The sequence below is a fragment of the Salmo trutta genome, chromosome 7 (genome assembly GCF_901001165.1).
Source record: "Salmo trutta chromosome 7, fSalTru1.1, whole genome shotgun sequence".
Lineage (NCBI taxonomy): Eukaryota > Metazoa > Chordata > Actinopteri > Salmoniformes > Salmonidae > Salmo > Salmo trutta.
The window spans coordinates 38,854,735-38,874,347 of record NC_042963.1 but is presented as its reverse complement, the minus strand read 5'-3'; the positions used below and the strand labels follow the sequence as shown (position 1 = coordinate 38,874,347).

The 19,613-nt window shown below is 43.9% G+C and overlaps 1 protein-coding gene across 2 annotated transcripts in view; it reads left to right on the top strand.

The window, feature by feature from the left end:
- The window catches only part of itpr2 (inositol 1,4,5-trisphosphate receptor, type 2), a 132,434-nt gene that overhangs the window by 29,475 nt on the left and 83,346 nt on the right, over positions 1-19,613 (top strand). Inside the window, exons 16-37 of one of the 2 annotated variants that reach the window (XM_029758792.1) lie at positions 680-852; positions 1,457-1,576; positions 1,914-2,096; positions 2,334-2,585; positions 2,889-3,036; positions 4,363-4,510; positions 4,932-5,128; positions 5,469-5,592; positions 5,831-5,882; positions 8,629-8,794; positions 8,937-9,104; positions 9,438-9,527; positions 10,821-10,946; positions 11,787-11,909; positions 12,460-12,660; positions 14,298-14,549; positions 14,890-15,015; positions 15,307-15,435; positions 15,626-15,746; positions 16,804-16,985; positions 17,080-17,222; positions 17,529-17,658. In XM_029758792.1, coding sequence (XP_029614652.1) covers positions 680-852; positions 1,457-1,576; positions 1,914-2,096; positions 2,334-2,585; positions 2,889-3,036; positions 4,363-4,510; positions 4,932-5,128; positions 5,469-5,592; positions 5,831-5,882; positions 8,629-8,794; positions 8,937-9,104; positions 9,438-9,527; positions 10,821-10,946; positions 11,787-11,909; positions 12,460-12,660; positions 14,298-14,549; positions 14,890-15,015; positions 15,307-15,435; positions 15,626-15,746; positions 16,804-16,985; positions 17,080-17,222; positions 17,529-17,658 — 3,354 coding nt within the window. The remainder of the gene's footprint in view (positions 1-679; positions 853-1,456; positions 1,577-1,913; positions 2,097-2,333; positions 2,586-2,888; positions 3,037-4,362; positions 4,511-4,931; positions 5,129-5,468; positions 5,593-5,830; positions 5,883-8,628; positions 8,795-8,936; positions 9,105-9,437; positions 9,528-10,820; positions 10,947-11,786; positions 11,910-12,459; positions 12,661-14,297; positions 14,550-14,889; positions 15,016-15,306; positions 15,436-15,625; positions 15,747-16,803; positions 16,986-17,079; positions 17,223-17,528; positions 17,659-19,613) is intronic. The other variant, XM_029758793.1, reaches the window with a different exon arrangement.

Below are 19,613 nucleotides of genomic sequence, written 5' to 3'. Positions count from 1 at the left end.
CTATCTTGGTCAATAAGATCAATAACTGTATGTTATATAATTAAGCAATTCGGCTGGAGGAGGTGTGGTACATGGTCAATATACCACAGCTAAGGGCTGTGTCCAGGCACTCCGCGATGCGTCGTGCATTAGAACAGCCTTTAGCCGTGGTATACTGGCTATATACCATAACCCCCCCGAGGTGCCTTATTGCTATTATAAACTGGTTACCAACATAATTAGAGCAGCAAAAATAAATATTTTGTCATACCTGTGGTATACGGTCTGATATACCACGACTGTCAGCCAATCAGCATTCAGGGCTCGAACCACCCAGTTTATAATATAAGCTTATATGTAGGCAGTCGTGTATGTGAATGATGAAGATCCGTTGTATGCTGGTTGAATTATCTCAAGCAGAAACTCTTAATCAGCCAACCCATCACAACAGGGTCATGTTCATTAGGGCACACAGTAGTACAACTTTTTTTTGTATTGTTGGTAAAGTAAGTATTTCACGGTCAAGTCTACACCTTTTTGTATTTGGTACATGTGACAAAAATTGTATCTGATTTTGATTGATTTGAAAACAAATTGCAATGGTGCGAGCGTTTGTTATTGGACAAGTTTATATACACAATCCAGATGTATTCCTATAATGGTATCCATTTCGACTAACTGGTCTCTTTCTGCCCTCCAGGAGTACATAGCCAAGAAGTTCTCCATCATGCAGTCTCAGATCGGTTATGAGATCCTGGCGGAGGACACCATTACAGCTCTGCTCCACAACAACCGCAAGCTGCTGGAGAAACACATCACAGCCAAGGAGATTGAGACCTTCGTCAAACTGCTGCGACGCAACCGAGAGCCCAGGTCAGGACAGAGCAGAGCAGGGAGGAGGAATGAATACTATACCTAACACACATTATAAACTGGATGGTTCAAGCACTGAATGCTGATTGGCTGAAAGTCGTGGTATATCAGACCGTATATCACGGTTATGACAAAATATATATTTTTACTGTTCAAATAATGTTGGTAACCAGTTTATAATAGCAATAATTATAGGCAACACAAATATACTGTAATATACATAGGTTTTTTGTTTGTGTGTGTGTGGGTGTGTGTGTGTCATATGCACGTTAGAATTAAGAAATAAGGCCCAAGGGGGCATGGTATATGGCCAATATACCACAGCTAAGGGCTGTATCCAGGCACTCCTTGTTTCGTCGTGCTAAGAACAATCCTTACCTGTGATATATTGGCCATATACCATGCCCCCTTGGGCCTTATTTCTTAATTCTAACGTGCATATGACACACACACACCCACACACACACAAACAAAAAACCTATGTATATTACAGTATATTTGTGTTGCCTATAATTGTTAGGTATTGGTAAGCCACTGTACTGGGTTCAACGTCTTTGAGCAGATTTAGTCCAATACGTTTGGTTGTCCTCTTCTGTCCAATCAGGTTCCTGGACTATCTGTCAGACCTGTGTGTGTCCAATAAGACGGCCATTCCAGTGACACAGGAGCTCATCTGTAAATTCATGCTGAACTCCGCCAATGCTGACATCCTCATCCAGACCAAGTGAGTCTCACACACACACACACACACACACACACACACACATACCTGTGCTCTCTTCCTAACACTGGTGGCCAGGTTTTCAGATTGGGGACTGATGTTTGACCTGGCTGTGCTATACACTACAAGTTCACAATCACATAAGCTGGTACATCTGTGTAAAAAGGCACATCATGGGTGAATGTCATTAAGCTGGTGAATGCAGATGTGCAAAGAGAAGTAGCAGATCTTGTGTGTGGTAGTGTATACGTGGGTGTGTGGTTGAGCTCCAGAGTGAAGAATGAATGCTTCCATTTCCTTCTCCCTCTCGCCTTCTCCTCCTCCTCTTCCTCCCAACCAGGCTAATCCCCAACACAGAGACATCCCTGGAGTCGTCCTTGCTGCTGGAGGACACAGAGGAGGAGGAGGTGTGGCTCTACTGGATCGACAGCCACAAGGAGCCGCACGGCAAGTCCATCCGCCACCTGGCCCAGGACGCCAAGGGCAACCACAAGCTGGACAGTGACATCATCACCTACTACAGGTACTAGACAGCTGCTGCAGCAAGGTGTTCTGGGGGTCATTATTGGACTGGATGGCGAAACATTGGTTCTCCAATTTATTGATGTATCAAGTGTCCAACTTAGTTTCTGGTCCGTTAGGCAACAGTCCACCTTGTCTTCAGCTCAACTACCAAACATTTCACGTCATATTTTTATGACACACCTATGACACCTCTTTTCCGTGTATTTCCTCCTCCCCTTCCCCCTTCACCCTCCAGATACCAGCTGAACCTGTTTGCCAAGATGTGTCTGGACCGCCAGTACCTGGCCATCAACCGGTTGTCCAGCCAGCTGCCTGTGGAACTGATCCTGCGCTGCATGTTTGACGACTGCCTGCCCTACAACCTGCGCGCCTCGTTCTGCCGCCTCATGCTGCACATGCACGTGGACCGCGAGCCCCAGGAGGCCGTGGTGGCCGTGCGCTACGCCCGCCTCTGGACCGAGATCCCCTCCAAGATCACCATCCACGAGTGAGTGGTGGTGGGGGAGGTTTATGTGGCTTTGGGATCTGTGGATGTGGCAATAGCATACTGTATCTGTAACTGGCACACCACCTGAAAGGAAACGGCCTCTGGTTAGAGATTTATCACAGATGAATTGCATCTTCAGTTTGCTGCATGTTTCATGCATCCAGGTAGCGAGAACACTTTCTTTTCTCTAGAGAAACATTGCAGTCAGATTTTCTAGGCTGAAGGTCTATTTCACAGCTTTAACCAACTGATTTGAATTGCTTTGTTAATTAGTTTCTCATGCACTCATAACGGTCTCCATAGGTACGAGTATGAGTTCAGAGACACCTCCAGAGAGGAGATGAAGAGGAAGTTTGCCCCCACCATGGAGTTTGTAGAGGAATACCTCAAAGACGTGGTCAGCCAGCCCTTTCCCTTCGGAGACAAAGAGAAGAATGAACTGACTCTGGAGGTAAAAACACACACAACTATTTGTAATTGGTTGTTATCCATTCCAAAACTATGGATATAGATGTCATGGAAATTCTTACACAGGGACACTCGAAGTCAATCTTAAATGAATCATTATTTGTCAGTGCGCTGGAGAGGTTCCAACCAACTCAATGCACCATAGTACACATGTCAATCAGGAGCTCTGCCTGGGCACTACAGAGACGAGTTATATTTGCATGATTTAGCATAATTAATGAACCATTGCCGTTTAGTTTCATTCATGTGACTGACCAGTACTGGTTCATAACATGTGACTGACCAGTACTGGTTCATAACATGTGACTGACCAGTACTGGTTCATAACATGTGACTGACCAACACTGGTTCATAACACGTGACTGACCAACACTGGTTCATAACACGTGACTGACCAACACTGGTTCATAACACGTGACTGACCAACACTGGTTCATAACACGTGACTGACCAACACTGGTTCATAACACGTGACTGACCAACACTGGTTCATAACACGTGACTGACCAACACTGGTTCATAACACGTGACTGACCAACACTGGTTCATAACACGTGACTGACCAACACTGGTTCATAACACGTGACTGACCAACACTGGTTCATAACACGTGACTGACCAACACTGGTTCATAACACGTGACTGACCAACACTGGTTCATAACACGTGACTGACCAACACTGGTTCATAACACGTGACTGACCAACACTGGTTCATAACACGTGACTGACCAACACTGGTTCATAACACGTGACTGACCAACACTGGTTCATAACACGTGACTGACCAACACTGGTTCATAACACGTGACAGACCAACACTGGTTCATAACACGTGACAGACCAATACCTCACGAGGCATCGTCTCTCTAAGCTGAGACCTTGAAACTGAGATATCTTTCATTCTTACAACAAGGTCTGGGCATACTGCCAAATTACTGATAATTGAGGATTCGTTAAATCAATCACTTGCATGAACACAGAAATTGGTTATTAGAACAGCACATGAATAATAGAACATAAATTAGTTATCAGAAAAGCACAAACATTAAAATTCCCATTACATAGACATGCTCACTTTCTTTTTTTTTCGGTTAAATTTTTATTTCAATTTTCACAAGACATACAATATAACACCACAAACACAATAATACAACCTTACAACAATCATTCTCCCATCTCACCCAGTGGTGACCCCCCCCCCCCCCCGCCCAACCAAAGATAGTAACAGACATGATCACTTTCTGATGTTAAAGTTGCATCTAACTCTGTCCTCTGGGGAAATCCTTCTCTCCTCTCCGGTCTTGTAGGTGGTACATCTGGCCCGTAACCTGGTCTATTTTGGCTTCTACAGCTTCAGTGAGCTGCTGCGTCTCACACGCACCCTCCTGGCCATACTGGACTTTGTCCAGCACCCACTCACCTACATGGATAAGCTCAGCAAGAGCCCCGAGGCAGGTAAGTCACACAGAGAATTCATTCATTAACTGATTCAAACATTTTGTTAAATCACAAAACAATGTATTTGTTTACTAAGTTTATTAAGCAGGCACAATGCATATAGGCAAATTGATAGATGAGTTTCCAGATCTGAAACTCCAAGAGACATGGGTTCTGCTCCTCATGGGTTCTGCTCCTCATGGGTTCTGCTCCTCATGGGTTCTGCTCCTCATCTCTTTATTACACTTACTGAAGTCAAAAGCGCTTTTCTGACCTGGGTAGTGTTCATTTGGACACACAGCGTAAAATGTTTTCAAATGTTTTGCAACAGAATATTAGTGTTCCTTATTGGACAAAGCCAGGTAGTCCCTCTCTGTTTCAGTCCATTTCCTTATGTTTGGTGCCTAATGAACACCTCCATGGTTTCCATGTCCTCCAGGAAACAACGTGTTGCGTACCATCCATGGCGTGGGGGAGATGATGACACAGATGGTGCTGAGTAGAGGGTACGTCCTGCCTCACCACCTCCCCGACACGCCCCCGTCCCTCCAGAACGGAATACAACCCTTCCTTCTGCCCGACAATGAGGACGTCATGGTCATGGATACCAAGCTCAAAATCATTGAGATCCTACAGGTGAGTGGAGCGCCACCATGTGGTCTGGAGGGCCAGTTACCTGTAACTGTAACTGTCCAATGATTTTAAATGCTTAAGGGGAAGTGATCGTGTGTATACTTCTGGGTCAAGGGTAGAGAAATGGAACGCAACCGCTTGTTCTTGAAATCATGAATTGCGTCATAAAATGAGATCCTGGCTAAACTTTTTTGTGTGGGGTTGATTACAAGAGATCTCTAAACATAGTTTGTTAACCAATATTTTAAGGTCTCTGATTTATCTCTTTTAGCTTGAATATGGATTTGAGGTATTCGACATTGTGACCCTTTATTTATCGCCTTCTATCTTGTTCTCCCATCAGTTCATCCTGAGTGTGCGGCTGGACTACAGGATCACCTACCTGCTCTCCATCTATAAGAAAGAATTTGGGGACAGGAATCTACCGGACAGCTCTATGTCGGTGTCTGAATTCCCCTCCATGTCAGGTAAAGCTCTACCGTCACATACGGACATCTTGGCCTGGTCTCAGATCTGTTGTAGCGTCTTGCCAACTCCTATGGTTGCAATGGGACCAGGCTAGGAGAATCTAGAGTGTGACAGTCAATGCCTAAGGGAATCCTGCTGGTTTGTTGATTACTGTTGTAATCAGTTGTTTGAGCTGTGGACTTATTTGGGCTTTCTATAATTGGGTTCAGTGATTCACATTATTTTGTTCAATTTCAGATCCAGACATAGATGAGATTGCAGCCAAAGCAGAGACCATGTTTGCTGGAAGGTAAGTAAACTGTGTGTTGTGTTTATGTATGCATGCATGTGTGTGACAAATGGGGCACTGTGGTTTTAGTTCAGAGAAAAGTGCTGTATGTATGTCTGTGTGTGTCATATGGATGGATGGGCACGGTTAATTGAATATCCGAACTGACGTTACTATTCGATTACTTGCGAGAGTAAGTATTCATAAAAAATATATAAATAATTATAGGCTTATTTTAACTATGAAAATAATTTATCTGAATTAAATAAAATTATACATGTGACATTGCTACATACAAGTACAGATCCAGTCAAAAGTTTGGACACACCTACTCATTCCAAGGTTTGTCTTGATTTTTACTGTTTTCTAGATTGTAGAATAATAGTGATGACCTCAAAACTATGAAATAACACATATGGAATCATTTAGTAACCAAAAAATTGTTAACCAAATCAAAATATATTTTAGATTCTTCAAGGTAGCCACCCTTTGCCTTGATGACAGCTTTGCACACTCTTGGCATTCTCTCAACCAGCTTCACCTGGAATGCATTTCCAACAGTCTTGAAGGTGTTCCCACATATGCTGAGCACTTGTTGGCTGCTTATTTCTTCCCTGTACTGGCCCCTGTGGCTCAGTTGGTAGAGCATGGTGTTTGCAACGCCAGCATGGTGTGTGCAATGCCAGGGTTGTGGGTTCGATTCCCACGGGGGGCCAGTACAAAAAAAGAAAGAAATAATGCATGAAATGAAATGTATGCATTCACTACTGTAAGTCGCTCTGGATAAGAGCGTCTGCTAAATGACTAAAAATGTAAAAAAAAATATACCATGTCAATAGACGTTCTTAATTGAATAAAACCACAAACTCTTGGGCCTCCCGAGTGGCGCAGTGTTCCAAGGCACTGCATCGAAGTGTTGAGGCGTCACTACAGCCTGGGGTTCGATCCCGGCTGTGTCACTACCGGCCGTGACCGTGAGTCCCATATGGCGGCGCACAAGCGTCGCCCGGGTTGGGGGGGGGTTGGGCCAGGGGGGCTTTACTTGGCACATCGCGCTCTAGCGACTCCTTGTGGTGGGCCGGGCGCCTGCATTCTGACTCCGGTCATCAGTTGAACGGTGTTTCCTTCGACACTTTGGTGCAGCTGGCTTCCCCGGGTTAAGCGAGCAGGTGTTTAAGAAGTGCGGTTTGGCAATCATAGCTGCACTACGGTCAGTTGCTCTATATGTAGCCTAGCAGGTGAAGTGGTATATTTCTAATCAATGCAAAAAGGAATTAAAAAAATATAGCTGCGAGCCACAATGAATTGAGTTCACAGAATGAAAGTGCACATGATCAGTTGGATAACAAATCAGTGGTTTTAAATGGACACATAAAATTTATTTATTTTATTTTTCAATAACTCAGCCATGTTTTGACAAATCCCTTAGATTTTATCAAACTAAGTTAAGACGTACCATGGGCCGACATTCCGAATAGATTTGGTCCTATGGTTCATGAGATGATTTTAAAAGTATTTTTAGCTCATTAGCATATGTGAAAATATGCATCTACTGCTATAGTGTAGCCATCTTTGAATGCATCAACTTTATTTTTTCAAAGACCAAATTTGGAGTGAATCTGACATAGTCCTTGAAAATTTGAATGACTATTTTAATGGTCCAATGTAGCAAATAACTTCTGGGTAACAGTTAAGTAACTTACTGTTTTTGTTTTAAATTAAAATGGTAAAAAATAAACTAAATTAGCTTCTTAGCAAAGAGCAATTTCTCAAGCAAGAATTTTGTTAGGACTGTCTGAGTGGGGGAGGGGAAAATGGAAAACTAGCTGTTATTGGCAGAGAGGTTTGGAACTCTTTCTTATTAGTTATTAACTCATTTGTACCACCTGGTGATGTCACCAGGCAGGCCAAAACTCCATCCCATCAAAACAGGCTGAAATTTCAGTCTGCCTTTTCAAACAGCTCTTACACTTAGACATTTTCACAATTTCACTGTATTATTCCAATCTCATAGTGTGGAAATATACACGCAGTGGCCAGTTTATTAGGTACACTCATCTAGTACCGGGTCAGACCCCCCCCTTTGCCTCCAGAACAACCTTAATTCTTCGGGGCATGGGATTCTACAAGGTGACGGAAACATTCCACAGCTGCTTTTTCTTGTTTTTAGCTAATAGGAGTAGAACCCAGTGTGGTCAACTCCTGCAACAGCCCATCCGTGACCAGGGCTGACGAGTTGTGCTTTCTGAAATGTCATTCTGCATCTGAGCTGTTTTTTTTGGACTTATGGTTAATAAGAATACGTTTTTCAAAGATTTTCCTAAATGTCCAAGATCTATCCTGATGGACATTATGGGTCCTTAAGGCAAATTTGTTCACCATGAGGAAAGATGTCTACATGCATTTCAAGTCCCTCGGTCAAACAGGGTTTAAGTGAGACTGTTTATAACAGCACCACCTATAGGCCAATCGGGCAATTATTTTTGTCCAAGTGACTCATGGCCTCTCTTGTGTGCCAAATTAGAGAGAAAGTTAACAATCTTCCCCTGTCCAGCAGCAGCAGTAGCAATGTCTCTATAGATTTGTGCAGCAAACAACTGTTCTTTCGAAAAAAAAGTTGTACAAAAGTTTGTCAACTATCCGCATGTCATGATATTATTTGAATAATGAAAGTACTTCAAATGCCCATCTCTAGTGTGCCAGTGTTTGTCAAAACACTGTGTATGCCTCCAATGTCTCTTTCTAAGCTTGTGTCTGGTGCTTCCAGTTCAGAGTGTAGTGCTGTGGAGCTGGATGACGAAGGGGGTAGGACCTTCCTGAGGGTGCTGATCCACCTCATCATGCAGGACTACCCCCCACTGGTCTCAGGCTCGCTGCAGCTCATGTTCAAACACTTCAGCCAGAGAGCAGAGGTCCTACAGGCCTTCAAACAGGTAACAGCACAGTGTGTGTGTGTGTGTGTGTGTGTCTGTACACATGCGCTTGTGTCTGATGTGTGTGTGGTTTCAGTGTGTATGTATGTGTGTGTGTGTGTGGGTCTGATCTCACTGTGTGTGTTTTTGTGGTCCCTTGCAGGTCCAGTTGCTGGTGTCGGAGCAGGATGTAGAGAACTACAAGCAGATCAAGACAGACCTGGACCAGCTAAGGCTGACGGTGGAGAAGTCTGAACTGTGGGTGGAGAAAAGTGGAGCCTATGGCAGTGAGGACATAGGAGAGAGTCAGGGCAAGGAGCAGACCATGGAGGTACAGCACACTACAGTATGGTCCCGTGTGGCTCAGTTTGTAGAGCATGGTGTTTGCAACGCCAGGGTTGTGGGTTCGATTCCCATGGGGGACCAGTACGGAGAAAAAAATGTATGAAATGTATGCATTCACTACTGTAAGTCGCTCTGGATAAGAGCGTCTGCTAAATGACTAAAATGTAAAAAAATACAGTTCAGTATAGTATGCCCCCTACAGGCCACAGTTGCCACACATCATAGAGGGCTAATGGCTGAGGGAGGGCTGAATCCTTACTTGATATCCAAGTAATTTCTTCAAATCTAAATGTATTTGTGTGTAATGTGTGATTGACAGGAGGCTGGAATCCTGAGCCCAGTACAGGGTGGGGATGTGAAGCCCCAGATAGACAGCAACAAAGCCAACAACTACAACATTGTCAAGGAGGTGGGCTGCTATTCTGTCTCCTTGAACTGTGTGTGTGTGTGGTATAGGGTTGCAAAGATATGGGTAATTTACCTTCTGTAATTTTGGTAATGAACAGGTAATCTATGGTAACTTTGGTAAATTATACTTGAATAGCTTTTTAAAAAGTTCAAAAAAATGATTATATATATATATGTTTTTTTTTGTTTTATGTCTGTCCATATTGACCAGAAGTTTCTAGTGGATATGCCATATAGTTCAAGAGAAAATAGTCAAATTAATGAAAAAAGCACCTACAACAAAAACATTATTTTCAATTAACTCTGCATCTCTTCCAACTATTGACTTTTTTCACAACTGCCACCAGTTTGGTACCAAAATATTTACATAGACATGTTGACATAGCAAAATAATTAGTGTGTAAAAAAATAAATATATATATATATATATATATATTACAGCTGCAATATGTAACTTTTTGGGTGACCTGACCAAATTCACAAAGAAATGTGAGTTATAGATATGTCATTCTCATTGAAAGCAAGTCTAAGAAGCGCCAGATCTGTTCTACTGTATGTGCACCATTTCTATGCTTCCCGTTCTTAAGTTTAATTTTTGCGTCTTTTACTTTTGTACACCAGCTTCAAACAGCTGAAAATACATTTCACAACAGTTTAGATGGTTCAATGATTATCTAAACTCTTGTTTTGTCACACAAACTACAATTAGGCTAACTATTCCAAGTTTAGCAACCAGGAATTGGCGGAGTGATTTCAGCATATTGCACCTTTAAACACCAATGGTATTCACGATGTTGATGGATAATGTTTTACAGCTTTAAAAATATATTTTAAAATAATCTTATTGGATTATTTTATATATTTTACATTGTGTTTAGACAGGCAGACCCATTTTCATATTTTTTTCACTAATTAGTCTTGGAAAGTTTCTGGTAATATACCCTCACTTTGCAACCCTAGTGTGGTATAAGCAGCATTATCAATTACAGTCAGTGCAGTCTTTGAAAACACACCATGATTCTGGGATAATTGATTGTCCACTAATAATTTACAGACCTTACATCTCTGGCCAATGTAGCCATGTTTTATGTGGGCCTGACTTGTAACCTGACTTGCATTTCTTAATTGCTCCTGAGGGGATAAATAAAGTTCCATTTAATTGAATGTGCTCCACTAACACTAAATTACAGCAGCTGAAAATACAAGTGTTTTTAGACTGATTGCTATTGCTGTGTAATGCATGTATTAGTGTCTGATCTGTGTGTGTGTGTGTGTGTGTGTGTGTGGTCAGTAGATCCTGCTGCGGCTCAGTAAGCAGTGTTACCCCGGTAAAAAGAGTCGTGTGCAGCAGCAGAGGCTACTGAAGAACATGGGCGCTCACACTGTGGTGCTGGACCTGCTCCAGATACCTTATGAGAAGGTGAGCATATCACATTTATAGATGTTTTACTCACAAGTGGAAGTAGGTGTCAAACGCACAGGAACCAGTCCATATGGGCTTATAAAATAAGTGTTTCAGGTGAGGCCCCTCAAAGCCTGACATAAATGTTGTCATTATCAATAACCAGACTTGACTTTGATAAAGCTTGACTAGGTAGGTCAGGGCTCTCCAACCCTGTTCATGGAGAGCTACCGTCCTGTAGGTTTTAACTCCAACCCTGTTCCTGGAGAGCTACCGTCCTGTAGGTTTTAACTCCAACCCTGTTCATGGAGAGCTACCGTCCTGTAGGTTTTAACTCCAACCCTGTTCCTGGAGAGCTACCGTCCTGTAGGTTTTAACTCCAGCCCTGTTCCTGGAGAGCTACCGTCCTGTAGGTTTTAACTCCAGCCCTGTTCATGGAGAGCTACCGTCCTGTAGGTTTTAACTCCAACCCTGTTCATGGAGAGCTACCGTCCTGTAGGTTTTCGCTCCAACCCTAATCTAGCGCACCTGATTCTAATAATTAGCTGGTTGATAAGCTGAACCAGGTTAGTTACGACTGGGGTTGAAGTGAAAACCTACAGGAGGGTAGCTCTCCAGGAACATGGTTGGAGCGAAAACCTACAGGAGGGTAGCTCTCCAGGAACGGGGCTGGAGTTAAAACCTACCGGAAGGTAGCTCTCCAGGAACATGGTTGGAGAGTCCTGAGATAGATAAACACTGCCTTGGTAGCTTTGTTTGACCATCTTTATGGGTTGATTTTGTGGTGACGCAGTTGTACAACTGTGTTGTGACTCATGGTCTGTCTGTCTGTCTGTCTGTCTGTCTGTCTGTCCCCAGAGTGATAAGAAAATGAATGAGATCATGACACTGGCCCACGTGTTCCTGCAGAACTTCTGTAAAGGGAACAGCCAGAACCAGGTTCTGCTCCACAAACACCTCAACCTGTTCCTCACACCAGGGGTATGCTCACATATAAACACACTCACACAAGCATGCACGTTACGCTTCGAACACACTGACAGCGTCATTGCATTTTGGTACACCAGGAGTACATTCATTTCCAATGGAACGCTGCGTTTGCCTTGCAGCATTGCGTTGCAGAGGCAGCTGCAGTGCGTTCTGTGGTGCATACCTTGGACTTATCGAACGTATGCGTCAAACTGTATGCGTAGATGGTTGACAGAAATGGTAGCAGAAGGTGAATGTTGAACTTTTGTTGCACACTTATCCAGATGATGCTGCGTACTATTTTGCGCAATGACGTGGTCGGTGTGTTCAAGGCGTTACACATACATGTACACATGCATTCACGCCACACTGCGCACACGCATACACACAATGTATGCATGCGTGTATAGTGGCACTCTCCACTCAAATACACAAACACGCAGCCGCGCACGTTTCTCCACATGTTTTAACTATTATTCAACAAAATAAATGTATTTTATTACAAGATATCCATATGTCAATAAATGTGAAATCACTGTACACATCTTGTCCCTCTCTCCAGCTCCTGGAGGCTGAGACCATGCGCTACATCTTCATGAACAACTTCTATCTCTGCAACGATATCAGTGACCGTGTGGTCCACCATTTTGTTCACTGCATCGAGACGCACGGCCGACACGTCCAGTACCTCAAGTTCCTCCAGACCATCGTCAAGGCCGATGGGAAGTATGTCAAGAAGTGCCAGGACAAGGTCATGACCGAGGTGAGAGAGGGATGATGCGATCTTTGGATGGCTGTGGAGACAACACAATAGCATGGTTTCCACTACCACTATCTCTTAAAATGTGACTATAAAAAAAATATATAAAAAGGATAAGTACTGTTTATAGAGTAATCTATTTTCTAGTTCCATAGCTAATCTATCCTCGCCTGATGACTCAAACTGATTTATTCTGCTGCTCTATGTTCGCTACATACTTCAGTCAGAGACCGCCATCATTGAAGACATTTATGGTGAGGTCAAAATGAGGGTTGTTGTACAAAACAAAGTCCTCTGCGATTTGATCATCTTTAACCAATCAGAGTATCAAAGCCATTGCGGAGAAGAAACTAACGTCCGTGGGCGTGGTGTAGCGTTTGGCAGAGCAAGGAGTTTGGGTAGCCAGGCAAGATCTACGAATACCTAGGATAGGATAAAGTAATCCTTCTAACCCCCCCCCCCCAAAAGATTTAGATGCACTATTGTAAAGTGGTTGTTCCACTGGATATCATAAGGTGAATGCACCAATTTGAAGGTCGCTCTGGATAAGAGCGTCTGCTAAATGACTTAAATGTAAATCTATCCATTCCCAAAAGAAAAGATATAAAACGTGACTACTTTCTGAAAATACCTTGTGGATGAATTTGCGGTGGTCGGAATCTTGGTTGAGGGCATTACAGGAAGTCATTGCATGTTACGTCTCAGTTTAGGTTAACAGGAAGCGTAAACCAATATCATGGTATGTCCTGCTCATCAGTATCAAACTATACTGAACAAAAGATAAACGCAACATGTAAAGTGTTGGTCCCATGTTTCATGAGCTGAAATAAAAGATCCCAGAAATGTTCCCATGGTGGCAGTGGGGTTACGGTATGGGAAGACATAAGTTACAGAAAACGAACACAATTGCATTTTATCGATGGCAATTTGAATGCACAGAGATACCATGACGAGATCCTGAAGCCCGTTGTCGTCCCATTCATCCACCTCCAGCACCTCATGTTTTAGCATGATAATGCACGGCCCCATGTCGCAAGGATCTTTACACAATTCCTGGAAGCTGAAAATGTCCCAGTTCTTCAATGGCCGACGTACTCACTAGACATGTTATTCATTGAGCATGTCTGGGATGCTCTGTATTGATGTGTACGACAGTGTTCCAGTTCCCACCAATATCCAGCAACTTCGCACAGCCATTGAAGATGAGTGGGACAACATTCCACAAGCCACAAACAACAGCCTGATCAATTCTATGCCAAGGAGATGTCTCGCTGCATTAGGCAAATGGTGGTCACCACACCCCTAGCTTTTAAAAAAATTTTTTTTAAGGTATCTGTGCTGTGACAAAGTTGTACAGTAAATCTATATTCTCAGTCATGTGAAATCCATATATTAGGGCCTCGTTAATTTATTTCAATTGACAGATTTCCTTGTATGTAACTGTAACAAGGTAAAATCTTTGAAATTGTTGCGTTTTTATATTCCAGATGTGGTGGCTAGTGTAGATTCAGTGTATATCTAGATTCAGTGTATAACGATATATCGAATGATCAATATTGGTGCCCCCACTAGTGATAAGGTATTCCCTATCTAACCTCTACTCGTCTGTCTGTCTCCCTTTCTGTCCATCCCACCCCCAGCTGGTGAACGGTGGCGAGGACGTGCTGGTGTTCTACAACGACCGGTCCTCCTTCCCGCTGCTGTTCCAGATGATGTGCTGCGAGCGGGAGCGTGGGGACGAGGGCGGCGCCCTGGCCTACCACAACACCCTGGTAGAGCTCCTCGCTGCCTGCACCGAGGGCAAAAACGTCTACACCGAGCTGAAATGTAACTCCCTGCTGCCCCTGGACGACATCGTCAAGGTGGTCACCCACGATGACTGCATCGCTGAGGTACGGGGTCATCTTGAGAGGCTGTGTGTCATTGGATGCTGGGGAGTCTTTCAGTAGTCTAATGTGATTTCATATCCTTGTATTCAACATCATCTGTACTGATCTGAGGAAACAGAGTAAAGCAGGATAGTATTCCATTATAGATAACTGACATGCACCTATTTTGTTTGCATACAGAGAGTGGTCAGAGGTTTGTTTACCTAGATTCATACCAATGCATACAAATTGTGATTCCAGAACAGCCAGACTTGATATAGCCTAGCATTCATTCACCTCAGTGGAATCGCTCACACCTGTCATTCATCTGGATGCATGGTTTCTATTGGCCCTCCCTCCCCAGGTAAAGACGGCCTACGTGAACTTTGTGAACCACTGCTACGTGGACACGGAGGTGGAGATGAAGGAGATCTACACCAGCCACCATATCTGGAAGCTGTTTGAGAACTTTCTGGTGGACATGGCACGGGTAATGTCCTCACTAAGGTCCTCCTCAAAGGGATGCGTCTCAATATTCCAAAACAGGTTATTTTTCCTCTGTTTCGTTGTGTCCTCTCCCTCATCTGCACTGATCTGAACACAAAAAAACATGGTGGGTCTCTTATGGGAATGGGCTTTTCCCCAGTCCAGTTCATTGTAAATGAGGGAAAGGAGAAGAGAAGTCCATTTGACTATTGAGATATATCCCAGGTAAGTCTCTGCCCCCTCACTCCTGAGTGACAGACAGACTTCACATCCCCCTTTCCTTTTCTGTTTTTAGGTGTGCAACAGCACCACGGACCGTAACCATGCCGACGTTCCCCTGGAAAGGTATGTGATTGAGACGGTAATGGCCATCGTCAAGGGCTTCTTCAGCTCCCAGTTCCCTGTCAACAACTCCAACCTGCAGGTATGGGCATTTAAATACCTTCCCCAGGTCACTTCCAAATGTTGGAAGGACAGTGGACCAGATTTGGTTCAGTTCAGGTACTTCCGGCAAATGCTGATCCATCTTGTGGTTGGCACAACATTGAGTGTTATTGAAGTGTCTGTTTTATCTTCTCCTATTATCCCTCTCTCTTTCCTCTCTACTATGTCAGACCCACCAGCCCATCTTCATCAAGCTGCTCCAGTCTTCCTTCAGGATCTATAACTGCACCTGGATCAGCTCGGCCCAGAAGAACAACATTGAGGGCTGCATCAAAACACTGGCTGACGTGGGTGAGTCTTTGACAGGCCTTGACCAAGGTTGGTAAACTGGAAACGTTGGTGATTGCTATAATGACATGTAGACATCGCAAGTCTTTGGAGTCTCATCCAAAAAACCCTGTTATTCTGCCACCACTGTTATTCTGCCACCACTGTTATTCTGCCACCACTGTGTATTTATTTGCAGAAAGTAGTTCTCTGTTGGTTGATTGGGTGTCATGTCAGCTTATGTTAATATCTGTGTCTGGAAGAAATCTGGGCCAGTGTTCATAAAGTGTCTGAGTATTCAATATGATCTGCAAGGCTAAACTGATCCTGTATCAGCACTCCTACTTTGAGGCTCCCTCAGTTCCTAGTTATAAAGCAGTGGTGTAGTAGTTGGACAAAAAGAGTATCGTAACCGATATGGGTAATTTTTTGCATACAATTGTGATCCGAGTATTTTTTGTAATTATCCGTGATTGGAAAAAAAGTTATTTTCGGGTGCCGGCAAGCATCTTTCTCATGTCAGTCAATCACAAAGTTTCTAAACCATACTGTACTGTCTTTGAGTCAGTAATGTTCACGGTCTAAATAACTCAACTGGCTAGTTTGCCTGTATGTAAAGAGAAGGGCGGGCTGTACGTTGATCCTGCTGCTCTGATTGGATAGAGTGAAGCTGTGTTTCTCTGTCCACTTCATCTGATCACTTTTCCTCACAGGTTTTCATTTAGAATGTTACTATGATAAATCACATGGTGAGGATGTTTCCTATCAAGCTATCAATGTGCATAATATCTAACAAGTGGGGCAAGGGTAGGGAAAGAATATGAAACTGAGTGACAGCAAACTTGGCTGCCCGCTGCAAGTTGTAGACACACACACCCACTTCTCTGCTCGCTACTCCTAATCTGCAGCTTTTTTGCAGTGAGAACGTGCAGGGAGGTTTTTTGCCAACATCTATTTAGGCATAATAAAACACGTCAGTTTTTCCCGATTATGAATATCATCCGATCCAACTGTCAACTTATGGATACAATTATGAATACGAGTATGGCCATGTTTAAAGTCTTCTTCGTCTCCTGTCCAGCCAAGGCGCGTGCCATAGCCATACCGGTGGATCTGGACAGCCAGGTGAACACTCTGTCTCTGAAGGCCCACACCAATGTGGTGCATCGTGCCGCCAAAGACTGGAGGATCTCAGCACGCACCCGGCCCCGAAAGGAGACCCTAGGAGGGCCTGACTACAAGAGCATCATCGAGAAGCTGCAGGTGATGACACACACACATGAATATGTACACACACACATATTCATGTGTGTGTGTGTACTATACTGCAGAGAGTATTATGCTGTGTTGTGTCCAGGGTGTGGTGGCATGTCTAGAGGAGCAGTTCAGTCCTAAGGTGCAGGCTGAGTTCTCTGTGTTGGTGGATGTACTACACAGCCCTGAGCTGTTGTTCCCAGAGGCTGCCAGACTGCGCTGTGAGAGTGGAGCCTTCATGTCCAAGTGAGTGTTGCAGAGGCACAGATGCAGTCACAGACGCTGATCACAGATACACTATCTATGGGCTGCATTTACAGAGCATTTAGACCAGTGCAAAGTTAGCATTTGACCTACCATTGTTCTGGTTTGTGATTTACTTTAGACTATCTAACTGTGACTTCTCCTAAATGTTTCTGAAAAGATATGTTCTAATTTATTATTGTGCTATTCATGATCCTCCAGTCATAGGTCACATGTATGTTGGTGTGTTTAGATGACTTGAAGCCATGATACTCATCTTCCACCTGTATCCTTCCCCTCGTCATTCAGACTGATCAAACACACCAAGAAGCTGATGGACAAAGAGGAAAAACTGTGCATTAAGATCCTGCAGACACTTAGAGAAATGCTGGACAAGAAGGAGGCCTTCGATGAGCCTGTGAGTACTGATCCAGACATGGTGAGACAAGAGTTTGTTTATATACAAGGTCTTTTTGGTATAGGGATGTGGAGAACATCAATATGATACTGTATCAATACCCAAGGCTACGATACAAAAGACTGTATACTGTTGGTTGTCATCAACCACACTAGCATTCCCCATTCAAAAAAATGTAGAACTAAGAACAGATATAGCCCTTGGTTCACTCCAGACTTGACTGCCCTTGACCAGCACAAAAACATCCTGTGCGTTCTTAACCAATATACTCAGTCAGTTAGGAAAGCTAAGGCTAGCTTCTTCAAACAGAAATTTGCATCCTGTAGCACTAATTCCAAAATGTTTTGGGACACTGTAAAGTCCATGGAGAATAAGAGCACCTCCTCCCAGCTGCCCACTGCACTGAGGCTAGGAAACACTGTCACCGCCGATAAATGTACGATAATTGATCATTTCAATAAGCATTTGTCTATGGCTGGCTATGCTTTCCACCTGGCTACCTCTACCCCGGCCAACATCTCAGCAGTCCCTGTAGCAACTTGCCAAAGCCCCCCCGCTTCTCCTTTACCCAAATCCAGACAGCTGATGTTCTGAAAAAGCTGCAAAATCTGGATCCCTACAAATCAGCTGGGTTAGACAATCTGGACCCTCTCTTTCTAAAATTATCCACCGAAAGTGTTGCAACCCCTATTACTAGCCTGTTCAACCTCTCTTTCGTATCGTCTGAGATCCCCAAAGATTGGAAAGCTGCCGCAGTCATCCCCCTCTTCAAAGGGGGAGACACTCTAGACCCAAACTGTTATAGACCTATATCCATCCTGCCCTGCCTTTCTAAAATCTTCAAAAGTCAAGTTAACAAACAGATCACCGACCATTTCGAATCCCACCGTACCTTCTCCACTATGCAATCTGGTTTCCGAGCTGGTCATGGGTGCCTGGTTCACCAACTACTTCTCAGATAGAGTTCAGTGTGTCAAATCGAAGGGCCGGTTGTCCGGACCTCTGGCAGTCTCTATGGGGGTGCCACAAGGTTCAATTCTCGGTCCGACTCTTTTCTCTGTATATATCAATGATGTCGCTCTTGCTGCTGGTGATTCTCTGATCCACCTCTACGCAGGTGACACCATTCTGTATACATCTGGCCCTTCCTTGAACACTGTGCTAAAAAACCTCCAAACGAGCTTCAACGCCATACAACACTCCTTCCGAGGCCTCCAACTGCTCTTAAATGCTAGTAAAACTAAGTGCATGCTCTTCAACCGATTGCTGCCCGCACCCTCCTGCCCGACTAGCATCGCTACTCTGGACGGTTCTGACTTAGAATATGTAGACAACTACAAATACCTAGGTGTCTGGTTAGACTGTAAACTCTCCTTCCAGACTCACATTAAGCATCTCCCATCCAAAATTAAATCTACAATCGGCTTCCTATTTCGCAACAAAGCCTCCTTCACTCATGCTGCCAAACATACCCTCGTAAAACTGACTATCCTACTGATCCTTGACTTCGGCGATGTCATTTACAAAATAGCCTCCAACACCCTACTCAGCAAATTGGATGTAGTCTATCACAGTGCCATCCGTTTTGTCACCAAAGCCCCATATACTACCCACCACTGCGACCTGTATGCTCTCGTTGGCTGGCCCTCACAACATATCCGTCGCCAAACCCACTGGCTCCAGGTCATCTATGAGTCTATGCTAGGTAAAGCCCCGCCTTATCTCAGCTCACTGGTCACCATAGCAGCACCCACACGTAGCACGCGCTCCAGCAGGTATATTTCACTGGTCATCCCCAAAGCCAACTCCTCCTTTGGCTGCCTTTCCTTCCAGTTCTCTGCTGCCAATGACTGGAAGGAATTGCAAAAATCACTGAAGCTGGAGTCTTATATCTCCCTCTCTATCTTTAAGCATCAGCTGTCAGAGCATCTTACCGATCACTGTACCTGTACACAGCCAATCTATAAATAGCACAC